General features: G+C 44.8%; 1 protein-coding gene and 1 long non-coding RNA gene across 10 annotated transcripts in view; both read left to right on the forward strand.

Annotated features, from left to right (window-relative positions):
* The first annotated feature begins 6,728 nt into the window (after nt 1-6,728).
* Nucleotides 6,729-8,395, forward strand: LOC106608055 (uncharacterized). The gene is made up of 2 exons (XR_006770604.1): nt 6,729-7,138; nt 7,449-8,395. It is a non-coding gene; the product is annotated as an uncharacterized lncRNA (long non-coding RNA).
* Nucleotides 8,396-9,193: 798 nt separating this feature from the next.
* rtn10 (reticulon 10) overlaps nt 9,194-26,219 on the forward strand; it is a 32,432-nt gene continuing 15,406 nt past the window's right edge. The window contains exons 1-3 of one of the 9 annotated variants that reach the window (XM_014205670.2): nt 9,194-9,805; nt 18,164-18,217; nt 18,987-20,783. In XM_014205670.2, coding sequence (XP_014061145.2) covers nt 9,397-9,805; nt 18,164-18,217; nt 18,987-20,783 — 2,260 coding nt within the window. In that variant the 5' untranslated portion in view covers nt 9,194-9,396. Of the gene's footprint in view, nt 9,810-18,163; nt 18,218-18,986; nt 20,784-25,900; nt 26,203-26,219 lie in introns of those variants that run through there. The other 8 variants (XM_045721792.1, XM_014205681.2, XM_045721798.1 and 5 more) reach the window with 8 other exon arrangements.

Genomic DNA, 26,219 nt, shown 5'->3' on the forward strand with positions numbered 1-26,219 from the left:
ATCATCTGGATATATATGCAACAAAAGTTTAACATTCACCTTCTGCTACCATTTCTGTCAATGCGTCTACGCATACAGTTTGATGCATACTGTAATGACCTGGCTAAATCATAAAGGAACAATTGTCCAGACAGAGGTTTGAGTTTACGAATTTACAGTTTATTAACCCAACTCCACACAGGCTACTGTTTGGCCTTAGCCCAAGCCAAATAAATTAAAGATACCCTATAAAACAACTGTGACCTTATCTTGTGAAGACCAGACGTAAGAGAGAGAACAAAGGCTAAACATGGTCTTAACTTTTATTTTTATTTTACTTTTATTTAACTAGGCAAGTCAGTTAAGAACAAATTCTTCTTTTCAATGAGGGCCTAGGAACAGTGGGTTAACAGCCTTGTTCAGGGATACAACGACAGATTTTTAAGTTGTCAGCTCGGGGATTCAATCTTGCAACCTTTCGGTTACAAGTCCAATGCTCTAACCACTAGGCTACCTGCCGCCCCAACTTGCAACGCTCCCCCACCCACCCACGCCACTCCACCAACCACCAACCACCAACCACCAGGATACCCGGCATCGGAACATTCCAGGCATTCCCATGATTGGCTGATAGCAGGTTGATTGGCATGTCGGACCCCGCAAACACTGGGTACTGGTAAATACAACACAACCAATAGCATAACACAGAACACACAGCTGTCTGTGCAGGTTGCTACACAGCCCCCCCACTACAACATCCCTCGTCCCCGTCTCTGAAGCGACCCGGAGGTCTTCTTTACCTGCGTGACAGTGATGGTCGCACAGTGTCCAGATGTGAAACAGGGGGGTTCAGTCCGTGGCAGGGGGCTGCCCTTCTGGGGCCCAGGGGATGAAGGCAGGGATATGTGGGACAAGGATGCGGGAACGGGGGAATACAGTCCGTAGCTCCAGGGAACCACGCGGTGACACAGTGAGGGAGACTGGGGGAATGATGGGCTGTCTGGAGCCTTGTCTGCGGCGCATGGGGGTGGGTGCCTAGAGAATGTCATTGCCAGAGAGGGGAATTGTGGGGGTCCCCGGGGTTTGGGGAGAAGAGGCCCCTCTGTATGGAGCTAACGTGTCCCGGTGCAGTGCCACCTTTCTCCCCCTGGAAGAAAGCTGCACCTGGTAAACAACCTCCTCTACCCTCTCCAGGATGCTGCAGGGCCCCACCCAGTGACTGTCCAACTTGGGGCATCTGCCTTTCTTTCTTAGGGGACTGTAGACCCAGACCAGCTCCCCAGCCACAAAGTGCCTTCCCCGGGTGTGCACATCATAGTTCCTCCTCTGCCTCACACCTGCATTCACCAGCTGCTCTCTGGTGAAGGTGTGGGCTATCTCCAGGAGGTCCTGGAGTCTCCGAGCATACTCCGGCTCCAGGGGAACAGGAGGGCTATCCAGGCAGGGGCTGACCAAACGTCATCTCCACAGGGGTGCGGATGTCTCTCCCCAGCATGAGGAGGGCAGGCATGCAGGAGGTGGAGTCTTGGCCAGTAGAGCGGCATGCCATGAGGACCATAGGCAGGTGCTTGTCCCAGTCACACTGGTGTTTGGAAGAGACGATAGCCAGCTGCTGTCCAAGCGTTTTGTTGAAGCGCTCCACAAGGCCATCACTTTGAGGATGGAGAGGAGTAGTGCGGGTCTTGTGCATACCCAGCCTCTCACACATGGTGGCGAACACACGGGACTTAAAGTTTCTGCCTTGGTCGCTGTGGATGGACTCCGCAGCTCCAAACCTACTGAACACCCACGCTGTCAGGGCGTTGACCATGGTCTCTGCCTCCTGGTTAGGCAGAGCATAGGCCTCGGGCCATTTTGTGAAATAGTCCATGGCCGTGAGCACCCAGCGGTTTCCAATGTCTGTAGGTCTGTGTCCCATCCCTGCTGCTGCCCCCATTCAGCCACCGACAGTCTGCAGCTCACAGCAGACAGGCCCGCTCGCCCCAAAACACTGTGGCACAGACCCCCTCCTCTGCACACAGCTCTATCTCACGGGCCCTCTCTCCGCTCACACCCGTCTGCAGAACAGGACCGATGGGACATGGCGTTGGAGTGGTGTGCCCCTGCCCTGTGCACCACTGTGAAGTCGTAAGGCTGAAGCTCCTCCAACCAGCGTGCCACCTGCCCCTCTGGCTCTCTGAAAGACATGAGCCACTGGAGAGCAGAGTGGTCAGTCCTTACAGTAAAGGGCAGGCCACCCAGGTAATACTTGAAGTTTTTGATGGAAGCCACAACAGCAAGGAGCTTGCATCTGTGTCCAAGATAAAGGGCAAGATGAGGTCAGGGGGGGCAAGCACGGGGGCCTCAATCAGTGCACGTTTGAGGGTGTTGAAGGCCTCCTCGCACTCCACTGTCCAAGTGAAGGCCTTGTTCTTCGGTAGCAGGCGGTTCAGGGGAGCAGTGACGCTTGAGAAGCCCCGTACAAACCTCCTGTAATACGAGGCCAGGCCCAGGAAGCTCTTCAGCTGATGCTGGTTGGTGGGGGTGGGCCAGTCTCGGACAGCCCCTACCTTGTCCTCCATGGTGCTGATACCCTCCTTCCCCACTTGGTGGCCCAAGAAGGACACCTCTCTCCTCATGAAGTGGCACTTCTCGGGGTGGAGCTTCAGGCCTGCGGCAGCCACCCTCTCCAGCTCACACCGTAGCTCCACCAGGGCTGACTGGAAGGAGCTGCCATGGGCCAGGATGTTGTTGAGGTATATCAGACACTGCTGCCGGGGGATGCCATCCATCACCCTATCCATCAAATGCTCAAAGTAGATGGAGCGTTGCACAGGTCAAAGCACAGGACCTTGAACTGCCAGTGTTCTCTGTTAGTAGAGAACACAGTTTTGGCGCTGGCCTCTGGGGAGAGGGGCACCTGCCAGTAGCCACTGTGGAGGTCTAATGAGGAGAACCAGGAGGACCCCCTAACCAGGTCCAGCGATTCATCGATATGTGGTATGGGGTATGATTCCTTCCTGGTTACCTCATTCAGCTGCCTGTAGTCCTCACAGAACCTCAGCTTGCCCCCTTCTAAGGAACCATGATGACTGGCACCGCCCAGGGGCTGCCTGAAAGCTCGAGGAAGTCTGCCCGCTGCATCTCCAACACAGCCTTGTCTGCCGCCTGCTGGCGTGCCAGCGGGACATGGCAGGGACGCATCTTGATGGGCCGAGCATCACCTGTGTCGATCTCATGCTGCACCAGATGAGTCTGACCCACCTCTTCCTCACTCAGCGCAAGGCTGTCTCTGAATTCAAACAGCAACTGCCACAACCGTTCCTGCTGCTCGGGGTCAAGACCAACACAGTTCCTCCCCCATATCTCCCTCACTGCAGACAGTGTCCTCTCCCATCTGGGGTAGCTGGGCTGGGGGGGCATGGCCCGGGCTCACGGAGGGATGTGTCGTGGCAGCCATGAGTCTCTGCTGCTTTAACTGTTGGAGTAAAGGGGTTGTTGGGTTGAGTGAATGTGACATTAGGGTTGGCCATGGTGACTGCCAGCCCTCCCTGGAAGCTCAGTGTGCCCCCATTTAGGTCTAACTGGCAGCCTGTGCTCCTAAGAAAGTCCAACCCCAGGATACAAGGGTCCTGCACAGCCGCCACCCACACAGGGTGACGCAAAGTCCTGCCCCCTACTGTCAGAGGCATTGTTCCCTTCCCTTTCATGGGTGCCAGCTCACCTGTGTCTGTGCGGAGCTGCACAATTGTGGGCTCAAACTGAGTCCAACCTGGCACAATATCCGGTCTCACCAGGGTTACTGTGGACCCAGTGTCCACCAGGACAGAGCAGGGCACCCCCTCCACAGTGACAGGGGCATGACAAAAGTCTCGAACACAGGTCCGGCCCACCACGACAACAGGCTCCATCCGCTTGAAAGAGAGCCAGGGGTCCACACTGCCCCGTCTATGCGGACCCCGATCTGATTCCCTGAGCTCTGGGGGACATGGGGCAAGCCTGGCACAGATGGCCTGGCTGTCCACATCCCCAGCAGACCCTGGGACCAGGGCGTGTGTTCTGTACCGCCTGTAGCGACACAGCACAAATGAGTTCAGTCATTTCAGCCACCCATGCAGGCTTTCCAGCTCTGGGCTGCTCTGCCCCCCAGCCCGCACAGTGGGTCTGTCTCCTTGCACCACCACTGAAGCTCCAGCTGAAGCCCCAGCCCACACGAACTCCCTCTCCAAAGCCATCTCCAAGGCTATCTGCAATGACTCATGAGCCAGCTGGGTCTGTATGCGCAGGTCTGTAGGAGAGAGCGCCTGTATGAACTGGTCCCGTGCTAGCTCGCTCTACACGGAGGGGCCATGTGAGCATATGCCCACCGAGAGAGGCTCTCAATGTCATTAGCTAGCGCCCGTAGTGGCTCTCCAGGCTTCCTTCGTCTATTACTCAGTTCGGAGCACAGCAGCCCTGTCTGTACACTGTCCAAAGCGCCTCCTCAGTGCTCCCACTAAAGCCCCATAATCACATCTGTCCTCTGGGATAATCAATATCAAACAGGACAGAGCATCATCCGTGAGGCACAAAGCCAACTGCAGCGCCCTGTATTCATTCGACCACCCCCCAAAATGAGCTAACAGTTCAAACTGAGCATGAAAGGCTTCCCAATCCGCCTTACCGGAGTACTTCGGGGTCTTAACAGACACATTCGGGAACTGGGCGCCGCCATATTTGTTTACATCCTGAGCCGCAGATTCCTCGTCCCGCAGCGTCAACGTCACCCCTTCGGTCCGCCCACCAGAATCCGAGCGAAGCACAATCGATGAGGCACTCATGCCCGCTTCAGCCGCCATCATTCTAGCGGCCTCCCTCAAGCGGCCTCTGTGATCCAATGCCCTGGCCATCTCCTCAGCCAGATCCTCCGACGTCCATGCACACACACCTCCTTGGCGATAATCGTCCCCTACCCCCACCTTCACATTCGGATTCCTTCAAAGCATTTTCAACCCCCATTCTCACGTACGTTAGATAGCCACAGTAGTCAGCTAGTTAGCTGGCTAACTTTTTTCTATGTTTTTACTTCTGACACCAATGTAAGGACCTGGCTAGATCATAAAGGAACAATTGTCCAGACAGAGGATTGAGTTTGCGAATTTATGGTTTATTAACCCAACTCCACACAGGCTATTGTTTGGCCGTAGCCCAAACAAAATAAATGAAATATACCCTATAGAACAACCATGACCTTCACTTGTGAAGACCAGACTTAAGAGAGAGAACTTCTTCTTCTATGAGGTTTAACGGCGGTTGGCATCCAATTTGTTGCATTACCGCCACCTATTAGACTGGAGTACATACTGTACGATCTAACACAACACTCACTAATTTCAAAATTATATAAAATAAAATTAACACCACCCTACTCCACAAATTAAATGTATTTATTCCTACCTCATGCCATCATCCTGAAAAGGATGGGACATCACCACTTAACCCCCCCTGTAACTCTTCTGATGTCAAGTCTCGCAAACCCAAATACCTCTTTGCAGCTGCTACCACAACCTCAATTTTCTGAGACTTCCAATCCATCCCTGCAGTATAATTGATAACCATTGCTATAAATGTTAAAAATCCAATCTTACTGAAACTTATATCACAACCTTGTTTGAAGTCATTAGGTCACATGACCAAGGAGCTATTGAATTTTTACATTTTGAAAAATGAATGTAAAATCATGTGAGATGAAAATAGACTAACTAAAGTGTGTGCAACGTGTAGGCCCACTCAGTGGACATTCTGAATCTTGTTTGAAGTCATTAGGTCACATGACCAAGGAGCTATTGAAATTATACATTTTATTAAATTCATGTACAATCTTGTGAGATGAAAATTGACAAACTAAAGGGTGTGCAACATAGAAGGGTAGTCAGTGGACATTCTGGACCTTGTTTGAGTCCTGTAGGTCATATGACCAATGAGCTATTGAAATTCAAAAATGTAAATAAAGAATTTAAAATAGTGTGAGATGTAAATCAACAAAAAATAAATGCGTGCAATGTGTGTCTATGCCATCGGGTTAGCTAGAACCAGTTTTGAAAGTTTTAGGAGTAATGGTTAAATTAGGGTGACCATACGTCCTCTTTTTCCCGGACATGTCCTCTTTTTGGACCTAAAAAAATGCGTCCGGCCCGGGATTTCTAAATCGCCCAAAATGTCCGGGATTTGGCTTTTGCTTTCTACAGTCGCCATTCATTGTGTGCGTTTTGGGGGTTTTGCATTGCTTTGAACTTTCTCTTTAGGTCCCGCCTTCTCACACGCCACCATTGGTGGGTCATGTAGGCCTATGCAAACACTGGTCAAACTGCATCTCAATCATTACCCTCACCATGGCAACAGCCAAGAGACAGAGCAGCAGCTTGCTTGTCAACAGTGGCACATGGCTCCAGAACAGCGGAAAAATGCCAAAACAAAAAGGTAAATTCACAGATGAATTACAGAGAAAATTCCTGTGCTTACGTCTTGGTCGGGATCCGTGTGAAGCAGAATGCATGACCTGCAAAGCTGGCACGTACGTGTCAGTGTCAAATAAAGGTGCTAGCGACCTAGAAGCCCACACAAGCTCTGCAAAACACAAAATTGCAGCTAAAGGAGAGAGTTCGTCAGGTAAATTAACTAGGGTGACCATACGTCCTCTTTTTGAAAATTAAAATATGGCTATTGAATTTTGAAAAATTTGATTTGCCACTATGTTGATGGTCCCTAACTGCTGTTTGTGGACTTAAAGAAGACTACAGGCGAATATCCGTCGAATATCCAACCTGAAACTGGCTTTACCTCGGTTCTTCAGCTCCCTCTGCTTACACTTTCTACCATTCTTCTTCAACTCACCCTCTTCTTCCCTCTCTCTTAGACTTCTTCTCCCTCCATTCCTCCTCCGTTTTCCAAGTATACGTCTCCTTAAGATAATACTGCTGCCCCACTCCTGACACCCATCTTGCTCTTGCTTTCTCTAGGGACTCCATTTCCCTTCAAGAGAGAGAACAACGGCTAAATATGGTCTTAATTTGCAATGCTCAATCCCCCACGTCACTCCGCCAACCACCAGGATGCCCGGCATCAGAACATTCCAGGCATTCCCGTGACTGGCAGATAGCAGGTTGATTGGCATGCCGGACCCCGCGAACACTAGGTATTGGTAAGTACAACACAACCAACTAATAGTATAACACACTACACATATTTGTCTGTGCAGGTCGCTACAATACGTTCGATAAATCAACGTATGCACCACACCGAACGCACTGCAACTGCCTCTGCTACGCAATGCTGCAAGGCAAACGCAGCGTTTCATTGGAAATTAATGTAATTCTGGTGTACCGAAATGCAATGACGCTGTCGTGTGTTCAAAGCGTAACGCTTCGAACACACCGACTGAGTCTTTGCATCACTGCTACGTAACATTTTGCGCAGCTAGGCAACTATACTGATGCAGGTATCTTTTGCAGATGGTCGCATGCGGTTGGACACATGGAGGAGAGAATCATTTTCGCAGTATCCTCAAAACCGTGTCTTTTTGACACAACTGCTGACAGCTACAGGGAAATAAACACAAAAAATTCTGCTTGGAGACAAGTGTCCACGATAGTAGGATTGCCAGGTCAGTTTAGTAGTGGGCATGTGCCAGATGTGGCTAGTTAACGTGACCCACAACAATGGGTCCTGGAGAAGACTAGCCTACCTTCATCAGAGCAGAAGGCACCCCAATTTTCTTTTCATTTGGTAACATTGCATAATTAAAAAATGATTCTAAACCAACTTTGGGAAAAGTTATAGTCCTAATGAACATTCTGTAAAAGTACATCTGATGTCAAATAGGGACTATTAACTAGAGAGCCCTTTAGCTAGCTAGCTAGCTAGGTTGCACATAAAAACAATGTATCAAATATCAATCAATTATGGTATCAAAGGCTTTAAAAATGTACTAGAATGTAGCTTTCCGGAGACAAATCGGCAGGCGTTCAACTGGGCTGATGGACTCCCGGTAGTTGGTATCCATCCGTATGATCCTGGCTCCAACCATCTGAAACAGGTGATCAAACTGGCTTCGGTCCAGACGAAAGTAACTTCTGAATTCCTCTCCAAGCAGTCGAAGCTCTTGAATGAGACGGTGGAACTCCCCTGCCTGCTTTCGGGACTTTAACCATCTCTGGACCCACACAGACCTGCGCTTTCGGTGGGGCTGGTCCTGGCCCAACAGCGTGATCAAGACCACCTTCCTCAACGTTGGTCTCATTGTTGAAAGAGCCGACTCTGCTATCTTGACTATTATGCATTTCGCTCCAAAGCTGCATTTTGGAGGGAAATTATATTATAGGCTCTCACAATTAATTTGTGGATGTCATCGAGTAAATAATATACTTGGCAAATAAATGAATAAAAAAATGTAAAGAAATTCTCCAGTCAAACTGTTTTTATTATGTAATCCCACGTTTGTTTACTGGATATGTGTGCAACAAAAATTAAACATTCACATTTTGCTACTTTCTGTCAAGTCAACGCATACAATTTGATGCATACGTTCGATAAATCGAACGTATGCACCACACAGAACGCACGGCAACTGCCTCTGCAACGCAATGCTGCAAGGCAAACGCAGCGTTCTATTGGAAATTAATGTACTTCTGGTGTATCGAAACGCTATAACACAGTCGGTGTGTTCGAAGCGTAAGAAGGGTGCTGCAGCGCCCCCTGAAAAATCAGGGAAAATATATATATTAATAATAAAAAAGTAGTTCGTAATTAGTTCTAATTGTCATGAATTACAAATTGCTATAACGTATTATGTAGTTAGCCTACACAGGTGTTGTAAGATCTGTCATGTGTAAGCAATAAGCATAGGAAAGGGCCCCCAGGCTCATTGCGGAGAAGAAACGTTGCCTGCAAAATAGAAGGCAAGGCAACAATCTCTTAAGTGCTTCACATATTTTTATTTTCGCTGTGGGCTTTAAATGGGGCTCCTGGCTCACGCCTGGGAGGCAGCCAAGTTCCAAAACGAATGCGTACACTTTCCACCCAGAATAAACTCCTCACACACATAACCCGGGCCAGATAATCGAATCCCCTCACTGTGCCAGGTTTGTGAAAGGGGTGTTAACAAATGCAGCGATTCCCCAACACCTTATTGGTCACAGGTGGCATCGCTCAGGGGTATTCGGTAGTTATTGGTCACTCAACTCTTGCTTATCTATTTCAACATTCTGGTGAAGGGGCTATGTGTAGTAGGCGACTCACACGAGCTATTCAGTTGTTCCGTGGCAGTGGTGGAGTCGTTCTTCTGTAACAGTAGTTTATTCGGACCCAAAAAGCCTGACAGAATTCAACGAACGTATTTTGAGTGTTCGTAGTTATTCAGTGAACGTGCCCTGCAAAGTACAAACTTTATCCGAAGACGAAATGAGTAGATACAGTCAATTCGGTAATCATTATGGCAACAACGAGGCCACAGCTACATTTGGCGACGATGATATTGTAGACTTAGTTGGCGGAGCACATGATGCTATTGAGAGGCACAAGGCTTCGTACCCCGAGGATATAATCAAATTTACGAAGGACGAGGAAGCGCTACTGACCACCACCACAGAGCGTGCCACGGGACAACTGACACACGACGAGGTGATTCCAGATTCAACTCCATCAGAGGAAGAGTTGGCAGAAATAATTCCAGCACCAGTGATTCTCAATTGTTTGGATGCAGACTCTTTGCCAGAACTCATCAGACCATATCCCTCGGCAAAAGAAGCAGGTCCAGTACGAGAAGCAGCTCCAGAGAAAGAAGCGATTGCGGCTCCTCCAGCACCATCCCGTGAGTAGTCAATCATTTTTAAGGCTCATCTGGTTTTTAAATCTGTCTTTGTAAAGCGTTATTAAAATAGACATTTCAGTACTTGCTTGCTAACTTAATTGGCAATAATGATAACTAGATAGCTGGCTTTGTAAAGATGATGCAGACCACCTACTTGACACATCAGCAAGAAGCTAGTTAATATAGTGAACTGGCAGAATTGTACCATTTATTTAAACGGATGCATCAGTGCTGATTATTACATAACATGTAATACTATAGTTTTTTTTTTTTTATCCAAGAAACTAACAAATTGGCTCATACTAGAATAATTCTGACTGTCATGTTCCGACCTGGTTTGTGGTTGCGCAAGCTCAAGATGGCTTGGATTAGTCACAACAAAGGAATCTCATCTAAAGTCGTCCACTCCCCTGTTTTAGTTGTTTATCCCAAAATACTTTAAGTGAACGGTAGCTACCTACTGGAAGCAAGCAATTTCTTATGATGGCTAACATTTTTCATCGCACGAGAAATTGGGTTTTCACCCCTCCAATCTCCCGATCTGTCAACCATTCACGCTTTTGGATAATGATGTGTTTTTATCTCATTCGGGTGAAGTCAGACATTGTTTGGGAGCATTGTTATTGTGTAACTTGGTTAGTGCACGCGAATTGAATTGAAAATGTTCTCTTTTCTGTTAGAATAGCTATGCACTTTCCCAGACATGCGAGGCCAGACGGGCAGGGCAGGGTGGGGTTGGGAGACCATTACAAAGACCTGGTTGAGTGTCATTCCATTTAATCGCTTTAGACCCGACTATTGCCTAAGGACTAATATAAGCATACTTGTCATTTTGGAAGGGCAGACATGCTTTATATTCTACTTCGGTTTCCTGCTATAATTTGGAATAGCTTCTTACTGCAGGATAAATGCTAACAACGTAAAGGAAATGGTCCTACTGGCTCTGACGGGCCTTGTGGGTTTGCTCGGTCTGTTTTTGCTGTGATATGTATTCTCGCTATCCTAGGAAGGGCTAGATGAACATGCTTAAGCGTGTATCAATACCATCACAGCTGGATTTAGCTGTTACTAGTGCACTGAATCACTTCTGACTTTGTGTTGGTCTACTTTTCAAATTGGAACGTTAACACAGTGCTGTAGTTGCTATATGGTGTCCGGTTAACTAGGCCTCCGTTTTTCAATCATGTGCCACACTGACTGTCGTTAATGTTACACCTACAATACTGTACGCTGCTCTAGTTAATAACTGCACAACTATAATGTCTTAGAATGACCCCTCATGTTTCATATTGACTTGTGACTAGAGTTAACATGGCGTTCATTGCGGTCTGTGCCATTAGCTTTCTTTGCCTCCTCTCAGACATTTGACATTTCACGATGCAGCTCTTTCATGGTCAGTGGGGCAGGTGTTGGCCTATATTTTAGGTTCCACAAAAGTGTTCAAGCAAAGTTATTGACTACTAGCCTATGCAGAACAGGTGGACAGAATTCAAGCAACATGGATTTCATTATAGCTAATGTTAATTGTCTATGGTTCAATTTTAGATATACTTCAACGCTGGAACCTAGACTAGAGAAGTAACCGGTCTTTAAACTGGTCTAATCTGAATATTCATTACGGTAATAAATGCAAAACAAAATACATTTGTAACGTGATATTTCCTGGCTTTTGATGAGTGGATGCTTGATCTCTTTTTTGTTGTATGACTGGACAATGGTATTCAGAACCATTGTACGTTGATGACAACTTTTGATTTTCATTTGTTGTATTCCTAATCATTGATAATATATTTTGCTTCTGTCCTATTGAAATATTCCAAGACATCTTAATCTACAGGTTATTGAGAATATTAAAACATTTTGGTGATTTGGCTAAAATGGCGCTCATAGTATTCAAATTGGGAGATTTTTGCAATTAAACCTTTCCCATTTTGTTTAGATGGTCTTGATTTGAATTTGTGCTCTTTGGCTCTTTCTTTCTCCCCTAATGCTCTGCTTGGGTGTCTGTCAAGCATATGTCTCAACCAGTTAGGCACAAAAGCTGGAATCAAGGATTGTTTTCAAATATGTTGTCTAGGCTATTATATCTTAGATAAGAGCCTGAACCAAATTTTTTCTGCTTAACCTGTTGCGAATTGGAATTATTGATTTATTTCGTTTTCAGTAACTTGGATCAGAAAATGACTGCTATGCCTAATTGTATCAGTTATTTTGCCTTTTAAAGGCTGATCTTCATGTTGCTACATTAAAAAGGAAAATCTTCAGTCATTCTGACAGTAATGACCTTTTTCCCAGACTTTGTTGCATGCCTGTAAACTTTTCCCATCTTGTATGCTATAAACTGCCTGTCTTTAGAGGGTGTCAGCAATGTTGCACACTGGGTGGATTTACATTAGTAAAATAGGTCTAGTGATAACATCAGATTTGCAACTTTTCTGTTTACGCTAGCCTTAGCTATGGGTGCAGCTATTAGCATACCATAATACAACGGGCACCAACATTTTCAGTCGATCACTTTTGCAGTCAAAAAGAAAGCAGAGATCTACCTCTCAGAGGGGGGAGGGAAGGGATAGGTCAAATCATGATCTTCAGGTTGGAAAATCGGTGCATTCAAGGAACTCGAGCTCAGAAGTCGGAAGTCAACAATTTCCAAGTTCCCAGTTATTTTGAACACGCCATTAGTCTCAGCCAAGGGAGAGGGCAGCAGAGCTTTCCATCTCACAGTCCCTGCTCTCTCATTCCTTTCCCCTGGTGAGACTGACGGGGGGGGGACTGTCTTCCACCTGCCTCATGCACAGATTCATGTTGTTTCCATGACCTGAGAAAATGATTTGATATTAAAATGGACACGACAAGCTACTAACAATAAAAACGCAGGGCATCAATACGTGAACATGAATACATGGACACACTCCTAAAAACAGCAACTCTTTGCTGTATTCTTTGACAGTCTCACTCTGGTCAGGGTTTTAAAAGTTATGAAATCTCAGGTAGGCTGGTATCAAACTTTGCTGTGGCCGGGGTAGTGGAAGCTGTACTCACAGCGATTTGAGCTATCCGATTGGCCGGCGCAGTAGGCACTTGATTAAGCCCCAGATCTCCCAGTCCGAAGAGGTGTAGTTTGTCCAGATATAAAGCTAAGCAAAAATGACAACTGAATAATTAAAATGCAGAGCTATATTGTATACAAAAAAAATTGGGGGGGGGGGGCGACGACTTTGGATCACTGCTGGCTGTAAGCGAACGAGTGATTCGCATTTGGCGCAATACTGGCTGTATCCAAGGCTCAGCCAATCGTTCACATAACAAAAGCAGCACGCGACTGAAGAGCGAAGAGACAACCAATTTGCTAGTTACGTCATCAGCGCACGCTCTGAGAAGACGACGGGAGAGTGGAAAGGCAGTTTGCGCTTCCCCTGAACGATAACGAAGAGGTAGGTGAGACGCCTGACCACGGTGACGGGTGTGAGAAGGTGATGAAGCGTACTACATGATCTGTAACTGGAAAAACAACAACTGGCATTTGGAAAGTTTGAGGTGAGGGTGGTGGAACAAGTATTCTTAAGGATCTTACTGGCTGGCTCGAATTCTCCGGTAGCTAGCCAGAGAAATGTTGAGTCACTATGCCAACTTATCTGATCAAATAATTTAGTTTATGGTGTGAAAATCAGCTGGCTAATAAAGTCAGTTAGCTAACCTTACAACATCAGATGCGCTAACATTAGTAACCTAACCAATTCGCTATTGTATTAACTGGTAACGTTATGACTCCTTGCTGTTCCTCAAGTTATAACATGTTAGTTGCTTACTGGACCCTGGCAATCTGTGTAAAATGTTAACTCTCTAACGAACTATCTGTGAGCTAATGTTTTCCCTCTACAGTGTGTGGTTATTTTTCAGAATGAGAAAACTAGGTGAAAATGAGGCGTTGCTTGTTAAACAGTTAAGTGTTGCTGGAGCTGGGCTTGGCTTGGCTTAAGCTGGATGCCACTATAGAAGTGAAAGGAACACCACACACTTTCCCTCTCTCACCTTTTCAATACAGTGAATAAAAGGGGTATGCCAGGTGTTCTCTCTGCCAGAAAGAGATCAATTATGCCAACAAAGCGTATCATGCTCTGCTGGCACATTGTGGAACAGATGTCCACAGGCAGAAAGTGTACAATGTAATAATGTGCAGTGTAGCCCAAAGATATTGCTTTTGTTGTGTTGAACTTGCCAGTAATGTGTGTGTGTGTGTGTGTGTGTGTGTGTGAGGGGGGATTATTATCTTTTTTACTCAGTGAATGTTATTTATGGACACATGTAGCCTTGTGCACATGTAGCTTTGTGCATAGTGGCCACTATAATAGAGCAAAAATAGAATGCCTGTTTGTTTCATTCTATTTCTACGTAAGATGTCAATGCAGATAGTCCGGGTAGCTATTTGGCTGACTAACAATTTAGAAGTCTTATGGCTCGGGAGATCGTTCAGGCTCCTGTTGGTTCCAGACTTGGTCCATCGGTACCGCTTGCCTACGTAGCAGAGAGCAGTCTGACTTGGGTGGCTGGAGTCAATTGACATATTTTGGGGCTTTCCTCGAATTGAAGAGGGCAGTCTAAGCTAGAGGTCGACCGATTTTATTATTTTTCAACACCGATACCGACTATTGGAGGACCCAAAAAAAGCCGATACCGAATAATCGGCCGAATTAAAAAAAAATATATATTTTGTAATATTTATTAATGACAATTACAACAATACTGAATGGACACTTATTTTAACTTAATATAATACATAAATACTATCAATTTAGCCTCAAATAAATAATGAAACATGTTCAATTTGGTTTAAATGATGCAAAAACAAAGTGTTGGAGAAGAAAGTAGAAGTGCAATATGTGCCATGTAATAAAGCTAATGTTTAAGTTCCTTGCTCAGAACATGAGAATATATGAAAGCTGGTGGTTCCTTTTAACATGAGTCTTCAATATTACCTGGTAAGAAGTTTTAGGTTGTAGTTATTATAGGACTATTTCTCTCTATACGATTTGTATTTCATATACCTTTGACTATTGGATGTTCTTATAGGCACTTTAGTATTGCCAGTGTAACAGTATAGCTTCTGTCCCTCTCCTCGCTCCTACCTGGGCTCGAACCAGGAACACATCAACAACAGCCACCCTCGAAGCAGCGTTACCCATGCAGAGCAAGGGGAACAACTACTCCAAGTCTCAGAGCGAGTGACGTTTGAAACGCTAGTAGCGCGCACCCACTAACTAGCTAGCCATTTCACATCTGTTACATCAGCCTAATCTTGGGAGTTGATATGCTTGAAGTCAAACAGCGCAATGCTTGAAGAATTGCGAAGGGCTGCTGGCAAAACGGACGAAAGTGCTGTTTGAATGAATGCTTACGAGCCTGCTGGTGCCTACCACTGCTCAGTCAGACTGCTCTATCAAATCATAGGCTTAATTATAATATAATAAACACACAAATATGAGCCTTAGGTCATTAATATGGTAGAATCCGGAAACTCATCTCGAAAACAAAACGTTTATTTTTTCAGTGAAATACGGAACCGTTCCTTATTTTATCTAACGGGTGGAATCCCTAAATCAAAATATTCCTGTTACATTGCACAAGCTTCAATGTTATGTCATAATTACGTAAAATTCTGGCAAATTAGTTCGCAACGAGCCAGGCGGCCCAAACTGTTGCATATACCCTGACTCTGCGTGCAATGAACGCAAGAGAAATGACAAACTTTCACCTGGTTAATATTGCCTTCTAACCTGGATTTCTTTTAGCTAAATATGCAGGTTTAAAGATGTATACTTCTGTGTATTGATTTTAAGAAAGGCATTGATGTTTATGGTTAGGTACAGTCGTGCAACGATTGTGCTTTTTCGCAAATGCGCTTTTGTTAAATCATCCCCCGTTTGGCCAAGTTGGCTGTCTTTGTTAGGAAGAAACAGTATTCACACAGTTCTCAACGAGCCAGGCGGCCCAAACTGCTGCATATACCCTGACTCTGTTGCAGAGGTGACACATTTTCCCTAGTTAAAAGAAATTGTTAGCAGGCAATATTAACTAAATATGCAGGTTTAAAAATATATACTTGTGTATTGATTTTAAGAAAGACATTGATGTTTATGGTTAGGTACACGTTGGCGCAACGACAGTCCTTTTTCGCTAATGCGCACCGCGTCGATTATATGCAACGCAGGACAGGCTAGATAAACTAGTAATAACTACACATGGTTGACGATAACTAGTGATTTTTTTTATTTTTATATAAGATAAATTTAATGCTAGCTAGCAACTTAACTTGGCTTCTTACTGCATTCGCGTAACAGGGAGGCTCCTCGTGGAGTGCAATGTAAAGTAGGTGGTTAGAGCGTTGGACCAGTTTAACCGTAAGGTTGCAAGATTGAATCCCCAAGCTGACAAGGTAAATATCTGCCGTTCTGCCCCTGAACAAGGCAGTTAACCCACCGTTCCTAGGCTGTCATTGAAAATAAGAATGCGTTCTTAAGCACTAACCTTTGACGATCTTCACGATGACACTCCTAGGACATTGTTACACAATACATGTATGTTTTGTTCGATAAAGTTCATATTTATATCCAAAACCCCATTTTTTTTTTTTTACATTTGCGTGTGATGTTCAGAAAATATTTTTCCTCAAACTGCCGGTGAATCAGCACAACAATTTACAAAAATACTCATCATAAACGTTGATAAAATATTAAACTGTTATTCAAAGAATTATAGATAAACATCTCCTGAATGCAACCGCTGTGACAGATTTCAAAAAAGCTTCACGGGGAAAGCACACTGCAATAATCTGAGTACGGCACTCAGAAAAATACATCATACCATACAGATACCCGCCATTTTGGAGTCATCTAAAATCATAAATAGCATTATAAATATTCACTTACCTTTGATCTTCATCAGAAGGCACTTCCAGGAATCCCAGGTCCACAAATGTTTTTGTTGTTGGATAAAGTCCATAAATTATGTCCAAATACCTCCTTGTTGTTTGCACGTTCAGTAAGCTACTCCAAATGTGAGAAGCGCGCCGAAAATTTCACCACAAAAAGTTCTATTTACATTCGTTGAAACATGTCAAACATTGTATAGCATCAATCTTTAGGGCCTTTTTAACATAAAACTTCAATAATATTCCAACCGGACGATTCCAATGTCTTGAAAAACGTTATGGAACATAGCTACCACATCACGTGAATGCGTGCCAATGAACTCTTGTCATTTTCTGAGTCACCAACTTCCCGGCCTTCTTGTTCGCTCTCTGTTCACTGCAAAAGCCTGAAACAAGGTTCTAAAGACTGTTGACATCTAGTGGAAGCCTTAGGAAGTGCAAAATGAACCCTAAGTCACTGTGTTAGATAGGCAATGACTTCAAAAGCCTACAAGCATCAGATATCCCACTCCCTGGTTGGATCTTTCTCAGGTTTTTGCCTGCCATATGAGTTCTGTTATACTCACAGACATCATTCAAACAGTTTTAGAAACTTCAGAGTGTTTTCTATCCAAATCTACTAATAATATGCAAATATTTGACTCTAGGCCCGAGTATTAGGCAGTTTACTCTGGGCACGCTTTTCATCCGAAATTGAAAATACTGCCCCCTATACCTTGACAGGTTAACTGACTTGCCTAGTTAAAAAATATTATAAAAAAAAATAAAAAAATAAAATGGTGGCCAAAAATACCGATTGTTATGAAAACTTGAAATCGGCTCTAATTAATCGGCCATTCAAAGGAAAAATCGGTCGACCTCTAGTCTAAGCGTAGACTAAGGGTTCTGTAGGGAGGAATGGTCTAAGATCATTCCCAATGTGTTCTCCAACTCATAAATTTTTGTATTTTTTTTTAAGGCTGTGCAATTGTCCTTGGAAGGTGAGGTATTAACAATAGGGTTGTGAATAATTTTGACGCCTACCTTTTTTTGAGGAAAAAATGACTTCTTAAACACAACCTCTTTCTCTGTACTAGTATACAAACATACTTTCCCTTTTAGCATACAATATAGCTCCGTATTTGAATTATTTATATTAGTCATTTTTGTTCATCTTTGTCAAAGGTATCAATAGTTTCAGACCCCACTATGTGGTGTAGATGTTTCCCACACTATCTCCGGCGGTTGTGTGGCAGATCTCTTAAAGAGATTTGAATCTAGAGCCATTTATTTCCACTAAAGAAGTATCTCTCCTGGACCTAGTTTGTTGTCAAAGTAGTGTAGAGGCCCCATGTTAGGGTGTGTTTCACACTATTGTAGTGTTAATTGTTTTCTGTCCTCTCAGCTGCTGGCATTGTCCACTTTACACTGTGCTACTGTCTCTTTTTCAGATGACAATTTTCTTCCTCCTGCTGCGCTTCAACCTCTGATGCAATTCCCAAAAGGCAAGTTATTTTTCCTGGCTGCCTTTGCCCTCCTGCATCTTTTTCATTTCATGCCTTTTATACCTTAATTACATTTTGACTGATATGCATGTGAAGTTTGTTAAAGGCCCAAATGCAGCTGTTTTTATAGTAATGTCAAATTTCTTAGTAGCAATTATATGTACCTTACTGTAATAGTTTCCAATTGTAAAAAAAGAAACCAATTGTCTTTTTTAGCTACATTTACTACCTGGGGATGTCACCAGGCAAGCTGAAATTCCACCCATGATTAGAAGTTCCTGTGTAAATCGTATTTTCAATCAGCAACTCAGGGAATAACACTGATCAAATGTGTTCACTTTTACAGTGGTAACTTTTATCAGCTATTGTACAATATGATATAAAACACAGGATAACTGCACTTGGCCTTTAATAATATTTTACATAGAATTTGCATTTAAGTATTTTAAATGAAAGACTAACATTGTTTGTATGATCCTATAATGTGAATCCCTGTGACAAGTCCACTTACAGTAGAGAAGATGGAAGACACTAACTTTACAGTTAAAAGTTTAGGTGGTGATTCCCCTCAGATTGCTCCTATGTTTAAACAAATCTCCCATAACTGGTTTTGGGTCTTTTGGCATGCCAGTTGATAACTTTGAGATCACTGATGGGAAACACCACCTCAACTCTGCAGACTGCTGGCAGGGCATGCCAGGCATGGCTTGCTAGCGCTGAAGGAATGGAGCATGTCTTGATGTATTGCATTTTTCCCTCTTTACTCAAGAGCTTGAGCAGAAGGGTGATTCCCCTGCTCCCATCTCCCCTCTCTCTCGCCTTCACTCTCCTGACTCTCTGGAAGACCTCTCTTTGTCAGAGAGTCCAAATCCAACATCTGCTCCATTGGGCTTCTCTTCTTGGCCTTCTACTGAGCCCCCCAAAATACTGACCAAGGATATGCCTTGGGATGAAGAGGGTAACGCCAGATTAGGATTTAGTAAGAGTGATGAGGATATTGTGAAAGGGTTAGAAACTGCTACCTACACTCAAAGTAAACATACAAAAAATTGCCCCGAGAGTGATGTAGGGTCCAAGTCTCTGTGTGGAGACAGTGGAGTGGTCTCTCCTGAAGAGCAGCTTTGTAGCTCAGTCAGGTCTACTACTCCTTCCCAGTCCTCCAATAATCCCCTGATGACTCCTGAATCTGACATTACACCTGCCTCCTCTAACCCAACAGAGCACTGGGATTCTCCATTCTTAGCTTCTCAAGACAACCCCAGGGCCTCCATGGATACGTTTACCAAAGACTCAGCCTCCAGAGGCTCCTCTGGGTATGAGCCAGATATGCTTAGCCAATCAGATGATGACTTAATGTTTGAGGTGAAGAAGAATCCATTCCAGGGCTTCTCCCCTGTAGCAGATGCTGGGTTCTCCCATCTTGGGGATATGACCTCTGACAGCCAGGCAGCTAAAATGTCTGAGAGTCCCACCCCAGACCTGGTCCAGTATGGCCGGGCTGAAGACTCACAAGATGGCAGCCCACCATCATATTATGATGAAATAAAAACGTATGAGTCTGTCAAGATGGCTGCGGACTCGCTCATGGAGCCACTCAATCAGTTCTCAACCACCCCAAAAGAGAGCGAGGACTCTACACTTCCATCTCTTCCAGATATCTTAAAGCCCTTCCCTCTGAACCCTGACAAAGTGGACTCTGGCTCTTCCGAAGGAAGCACTGAGCCGAGCCCTGCTCCTATCCGGAAGATGGTTGAGTCACCCACTGTCCCTGTCCCTCTGTCAGCCACAAATCCCTTTGCTTTCGATTCCAAAGCTTTACTGCTGAAGGAGCTGACTGAGGAGACTGAAGCAAGACTAGCTGTGAAGGCGAAGACTGAAGATGAAGGCTTTAGTGCCTTTGACCTCGTAAAGGAGGCAGAGCCTACACCCCATAGCAAAGCACCTGTCCAGATAGAACAAAAAGATTGGATGTTTTCCAGTCAAGATTCACCCCAAATTGTGAACAAATTAGAGCCTCTTAATTTCCAGACTAGAAAGACCCCTGAAGATTCTGATTCCGAGAGTCCGTCAGCAGACTCTCTGTCCCCTGTTCTGGAGGCAATGGCCAAGAATCCTGCAAGTTTCCAGGTGGAGTCTGAGAAGAATGACATGAAAGTGGAAGAGCCAGAGGCAGCAGAGGATATCTCTGAGCCGGAAGTGTCCTCTGAAGAGTTTGAGTTCATCGAAAGGCCCCTCAGGGGTGTAATCGATGAGTTTCTAGAAGCATTAGATAGCTCCAAGTTTGCTAAGGCAACAGAGTTTAGCATGGATGAAGATGACATGCGCTTTGGGCTGACGGATGTGGCATCTGCAAATATAGTCCCAGAAGTTCAGGAAGAATCTCCTAGTCAGAGCTCTTACCTCCTACTCACCCAGAAGGTTAAGTCAGACCTGGAGAAGGATGATACCAAAGGTCCCGCTTCAAAGGCCCCTCTCATCCACTCGCCTGTTCGCAAACCGGAGTTGTTCGCTAAGGACACAGAGGGCCCCAAAATGGATCAGATGCCAGACCTGAGTGCTGAAGCAGGTAATTCCCACATGGAAGTTCACCACCAGTTATTTTTTTTTGGTTTTATTGGTTGTCATTTCCCTTTTTTCCCCCATAAGTTTTCACTTTTTCATCACCTTTCTCCTCTGCATTGTCCCCCTTTTTTTTTTTTTAGCATTTAAAAAAAATAAATTAACATTTACAGTTGGGTGCATGTGTTGGCATGATTTTGTTTTTCATGATCTTGGTTTTCATATTTTCTTTCATAATTCTTGTATTTGTGTTTCTGAATCCATCTTCCTGATGTAGTAAGTAATGAATTTCTCGTGACTTCTCTGTGCAGAAACAGAATAAAAATGTGCAATGGTGTTACAGAGATATGTTAAAAATCCATTGATACCACACAATCCATTTATAGGAAGTGACCTAGCAGTGTATAATCCCCTCCCTCATTAAGATATACAGTGCCTTCAAAGTATTCACACGCCTTTACTTTTTCCACATTTTGTTACAGCCTGAATAAACAATTTAAAGGGAGATTATTTTTTTGTCACTGACCTACACACAATGACCCATAATGTCAAAGTGGAATTATGCTTTTTGAAATGTATACTTACCCATAGAAAATTAGGCTGAAATATCTTGAGTCAATAAGTAATCATCCCTTTTATGTCAAGCTTAAATAAGTTCAGGAGTACTATTTTGCTTAAGTTGCGTGTTTAACATGATTTTTGAATGACTACCTTCTCTCTGTACCCCATACATACAATGATCTGTAAAGTCCCTCTGCCGAGCAGGGAATTTCACACAGATTCAACCATAAAGACCAGGGAGGTTTTCACATGCCTCGCATAGAAGTGTACCTATTGGTAGATGGGTGAAAATAAAAAGCAGACATTGAATATCCCCTTGACCATGGTGAAGTTATTAATTACACTTTGGATGGTGTAGCAATACACCCAGTCACTATAAAGATACAGGTATCCTTCCTACCTTCGTTGCCGGAGATGAACAAAACCACTCAGGGATTTCAACATGAGAACAGTGATGAGGATGGATCGACAACATTGTGTTTACTCCACAATACTAACCTAATTGACAGCGACAAGAAGGAATCCTGTAAAGAAAATAAATATTCAAAAATACGCCTCGTTAGGAAATGAGCTGATCTACAATTAAAATGTTTCATTCTTGCCAATTGGTTTGAATGGTACCACAGGGCCTGGTAAGAACTGCCTCCCATGGGAACAGTGTGGCAGTTAGCAGGCCTGACTGTGTTGCTTACACCCACAGTGATTTTAGTTTGCCCAGAGTTTTTCTCTGTGGAATTAGTTTATCTGTAAACTGTGGATCGCTGATGCTGTGTGTTGGCCAATGAGAGGCTTTGAAGCCACCAGTCGGCCATATTGGCACTCCCCAGAAGAAACATTCCTCAATAGGAATTAATGTAATTCTACAGTATTTCAAGGACAAAATTACATGTATTTAAGTGGGGACAGTAAATCAAATTGAATTTGTCACGTGCTGAATACAACCGGTGTAGACCTTGGGGGGGGCAATGCAAATATTCTGGGTAGCCATTTTATTAGATGTTCAGGAGTCATATGGCTTGGGGGTAGAAGCTGTTTAGAAGCCTCTTGGACCTAGACTTGGTGCTCCGGTACCGATTGCTGTGCGGTAGCAGAGAGAACAGTCTATGACTAGGGTGGCTGGAGTCTTTGACAATTGTTAGGGCCTTCCTCTGAAACTGCCTTGTATAGAGGTCCTGGATAGCAGGAAGCTTGGCCCCAGTGATGTACTGGGCCATACGCTCTACCCTCTGTAGTGCCTTGTGGTCGGAGGCTGAGCAGTTGCCATACCAGGCAGAGCTGCAACCAGTCAGGAATGCTCTCGATGGTGCACCTGAAGAACCTTTTGAGGACCCATGCCAAACATTTAGATCTTTCAAAATTATACTTTAAGGAAAATGTTTTAATATACACTGCTCAAAAAAATAAAGGGAACACTTAAACAACACAATTTAACTCCAAGTCAATCACACTTCTGTGAAATCAAACAGTTTACTTAGGAAGCAACACGGATTGACAAATTTCACATGCTGTTGTGCAAATGGAATAGACAACAGGTGGAAATTATAGGCAATTAGCAAGACACCCTTAATAAAGGAGTGGTTCTGCAGGTGGTGACCACAGACCACTTCTCAGTTCTTATGCTTCCTGGCTGATGTTTTGGTCACTTTTGAATGCTGGCGGTGCTTTCACTCTAGTGGTAGCATGAAACGGAGTCTACAACCCACACAAGTGGCTCAGGTAGTGCAGCTCATCCAGGATGGCACATCAATGCGAGCTGTGGCAAGAAGGTTTGCTGTGTCTGTCAGTGTAGTGTCCAGAGCATGGAGGCGCTACCAGGAGACAGGCCAGTACATCAGGAGACGTGGAGGAGGCCGTAGGAGGGCAACAACCCAGCAGCAGGACCGCTACCTCCGCCTTTGTGCAAGGAGGAGCAGGAGGAGCACTGCCAGAGCCCTGTAAAATGACCTCCAGCAGGCCACAAATGTGCATGTGTCTGCTCAAACGGTCAGAAACAGACTCCATGAGGGTGGTATGAGGGCCCGACCTCCACAGGTGGGGGTTGTGCTTACAGCCCAACACCGTGCAGGACGTTTGGCATTTGCCAGAGAACACCAAGATTGGCAAATTCGTCACTGGCGCCCTGTGCTCTTCACAGATGAAAGCAGGTTCACACTGAGCACATGTGACAGACGTGACAGAGTCTGGAGACGCCGTGGAGAACGTTCTGCTGCCTGCAACATCCTCCAGCATGACCGGTTTGGCGGTGGGTCAGTCACGGTGTGGCATTTCTTTGGGGGGCCGCACAGCCCTCCATGTGCTCACCAGAGGTAGCCTGACTGCCATTAGGTACCGAGGTGAGATCCTCAGACCCCTTGTGAGACCATATGCTGGTGCGGTTGGCCCTGGGTTCCTCCTAATGCAAGACGATGCTAGACCTCATGTGGCTGGAGTGTGTCAGCAGTTCCTGCAAGAGGAAGGCATTGATGCTATGGACTGGCCCGCCCGTTCCCCAGACCTGAATCCAATTGAGCACATCTGGGACATCATGTCTTGCTCCATCCACCAACGCCACATTGCACCACAGACTGTCCAGGAGTTGGCGGATGCTTTAGTCCAGGTCTGGGAGGAGATCCCTCAGGAGACCATCCGCCACCTCATCAGGAGCATGCCCAGGCGTTGTAGGGAGGTCATACAGGCACGTGGAGGCCACACACACTACTGAGCCTCATTTTGACTTGTTTTAAGGACATTACATCAAAGTTGGATCAGCCTGTAGTGTGGTTTTCCACTTTAATTTTGAGTGTGACTCCAAATCCAGACCTCCATGGGTTGATAAATTGGATTTCCATAGATTTTTTTTTGTGTGATTTTGTTGTCAGCACATTCAACTATGTAAAGAAAAAAGTATTTGAGATTATTTCATTCATTCAGATCTAGGATGTGTTATTTTAGTGTTCCCTTTATTTTTTTGAGCAGTGTACTATTTACAAATATGCATTGTCTAATGGAGTGAATGTGGCAAAAACTGTGGTGTATGTATGTGTATATATGTGTATATATATACATCTCTTCCCTTCCCCTCCCTGGGTCCATTTTTTATTTTTTTGTTAAAAGAAATCCTAGCACTACACAGCTGACTCAATTAACCAGCTCATCAAGCTTTTGATTAATTGAATCAGCTGTGTAGTGCTAGGGCAAAAAAAATACATGCACCCAGGAAGTTTGGGAAACCCTGATCGTGTGTCATTGATATCACTAAACTCTACTGTCTGGTTTTAGGCCATGCTGAAAATAACAACCAGAGTTATGAAACTGTACACCGCCTTGTAGGCCCCATTTGCCTTTTGAGCTCCCATGTCCAGATAAACCTTGCCCAGCTCAGTGAAAAGGGCAGTGTTGTAGCAAAAAATGGCCATATGTTTGGAAGGCTTACTGCACTGGGGCAGTGGCTTTCTGATTTAATGTTTTATTTTTGCATGACTGCTGTTAGGTTAAAGGCTTTGCTTTCATCTTAAGTATTTTTTACAATGAATGGCTTAGTTTTACCTTGCTGGTTATTCACACCGAGGCACATCACTAGAGTGCAGATATGTATTTATCTGATTGGGACATTGCTTTGAGCAGGGCTGGCAGACACCCAGACAGTGTGTGAGGAATCGCCCAATAAAAAGGCTCTGCCTGCATTGCGACAGCAGCCGATGAAGAATGGAGCTTGTCAGCAAGTGTTCCCTTATTTGTTTGACTCGAAATGCAATACCATCAAACATCACCCCTGCCCTATCTCATTCGCAAAACCCCCTTAGTGAGATTGCAGGTTGTTTTGAATCCACAGAACTGTAGTAACCGACCACTGTATAATTAATTAGTCACCCATAGTCTTCAGTAGGACTACACCCATATGCTGCAAAATGTACCTTGCACGGTACCTCCCATTTATTTAAATGGGATTCAAATTCTGAGTGAATATACTTTTGTCAACTCTCTAAAAGACTTGCTGAAAATACTAGCGCAATATAAATTATTTGAAACAAGAATGAGGAAACCTAGGCAGACTTAAGTGAAATTAGTGAGGTGCCCTCTAGTGGACTAATACAACAATCACCATTTTTCTTATGTGATTTAAGACTGACTACTGATGAGGGTTGATATGGTGACAACCAAATCATAATTGTTTGGCTGATTTTGATATGGTACACCATTTGTGAAGATGGACTTTGACTCTGATCAACAGAATAATATTACATTCATAATATAAGTGCAGTAATGGTCCGATTGGATGTCTGCTGCTTTCCAGAGCATGAGGTTAGATTTGAGGTTTTTGTTTTAATGTTACTTCCCAACTTTTGAAGGCAATTCAGAGGGCATTTAAAATTAAGTCACAGTACACACTAGTGTCATTTTAAAGGTAGTGAGATAGTCTGTACTTGTAGTCCCTACAGAGACCGTTGGGTGGAGTCACCTACTCGCTGCTTTGTCATCCACGTGGGGATGAGAGAGAGGGGAAAAGCACATGTACATTTGCGCAAGGGGAGGGAGAGTATCAGACTGGGAGGTAGGGGGAGTGAGTTAGATGGGGAAGTTGCTGCGTCAGTGCGTTAGGCGTTCTAGGTGCCAGCAGACAGTCAGCTGACCTCAGTCCGACAGCCTGAGAGGAAGAGAAAAGGGGGAGGGAGGTAGAGCGAGAGCAGTAGTACTGCAGTCCTCTCACAGGAGGAAGGTTTGGTTGTCCCCTATCTTCCACCTCGGTCCCCGCACCCCACCCGCCTCCAGCCCAACACACCGCATGCTGTCTGGAATGACCTGCTGATACCTACACAGCGGCTCTATCATGGAAAACGGGAAAACGGAAAATGGAGACACCCAGCCTCCACAGTGGAAAGACAAGGGTATCCCTCTTATTTTA

Source organism: Salmo salar, chromosome ssa01 (genome assembly GCF_905237065.1).
Source record: "Salmo salar chromosome ssa01, Ssal_v3.1, whole genome shotgun sequence".
Lineage (NCBI taxonomy): Eukaryota > Metazoa > Chordata > Actinopteri > Salmoniformes > Salmonidae > Salmo > Salmo salar.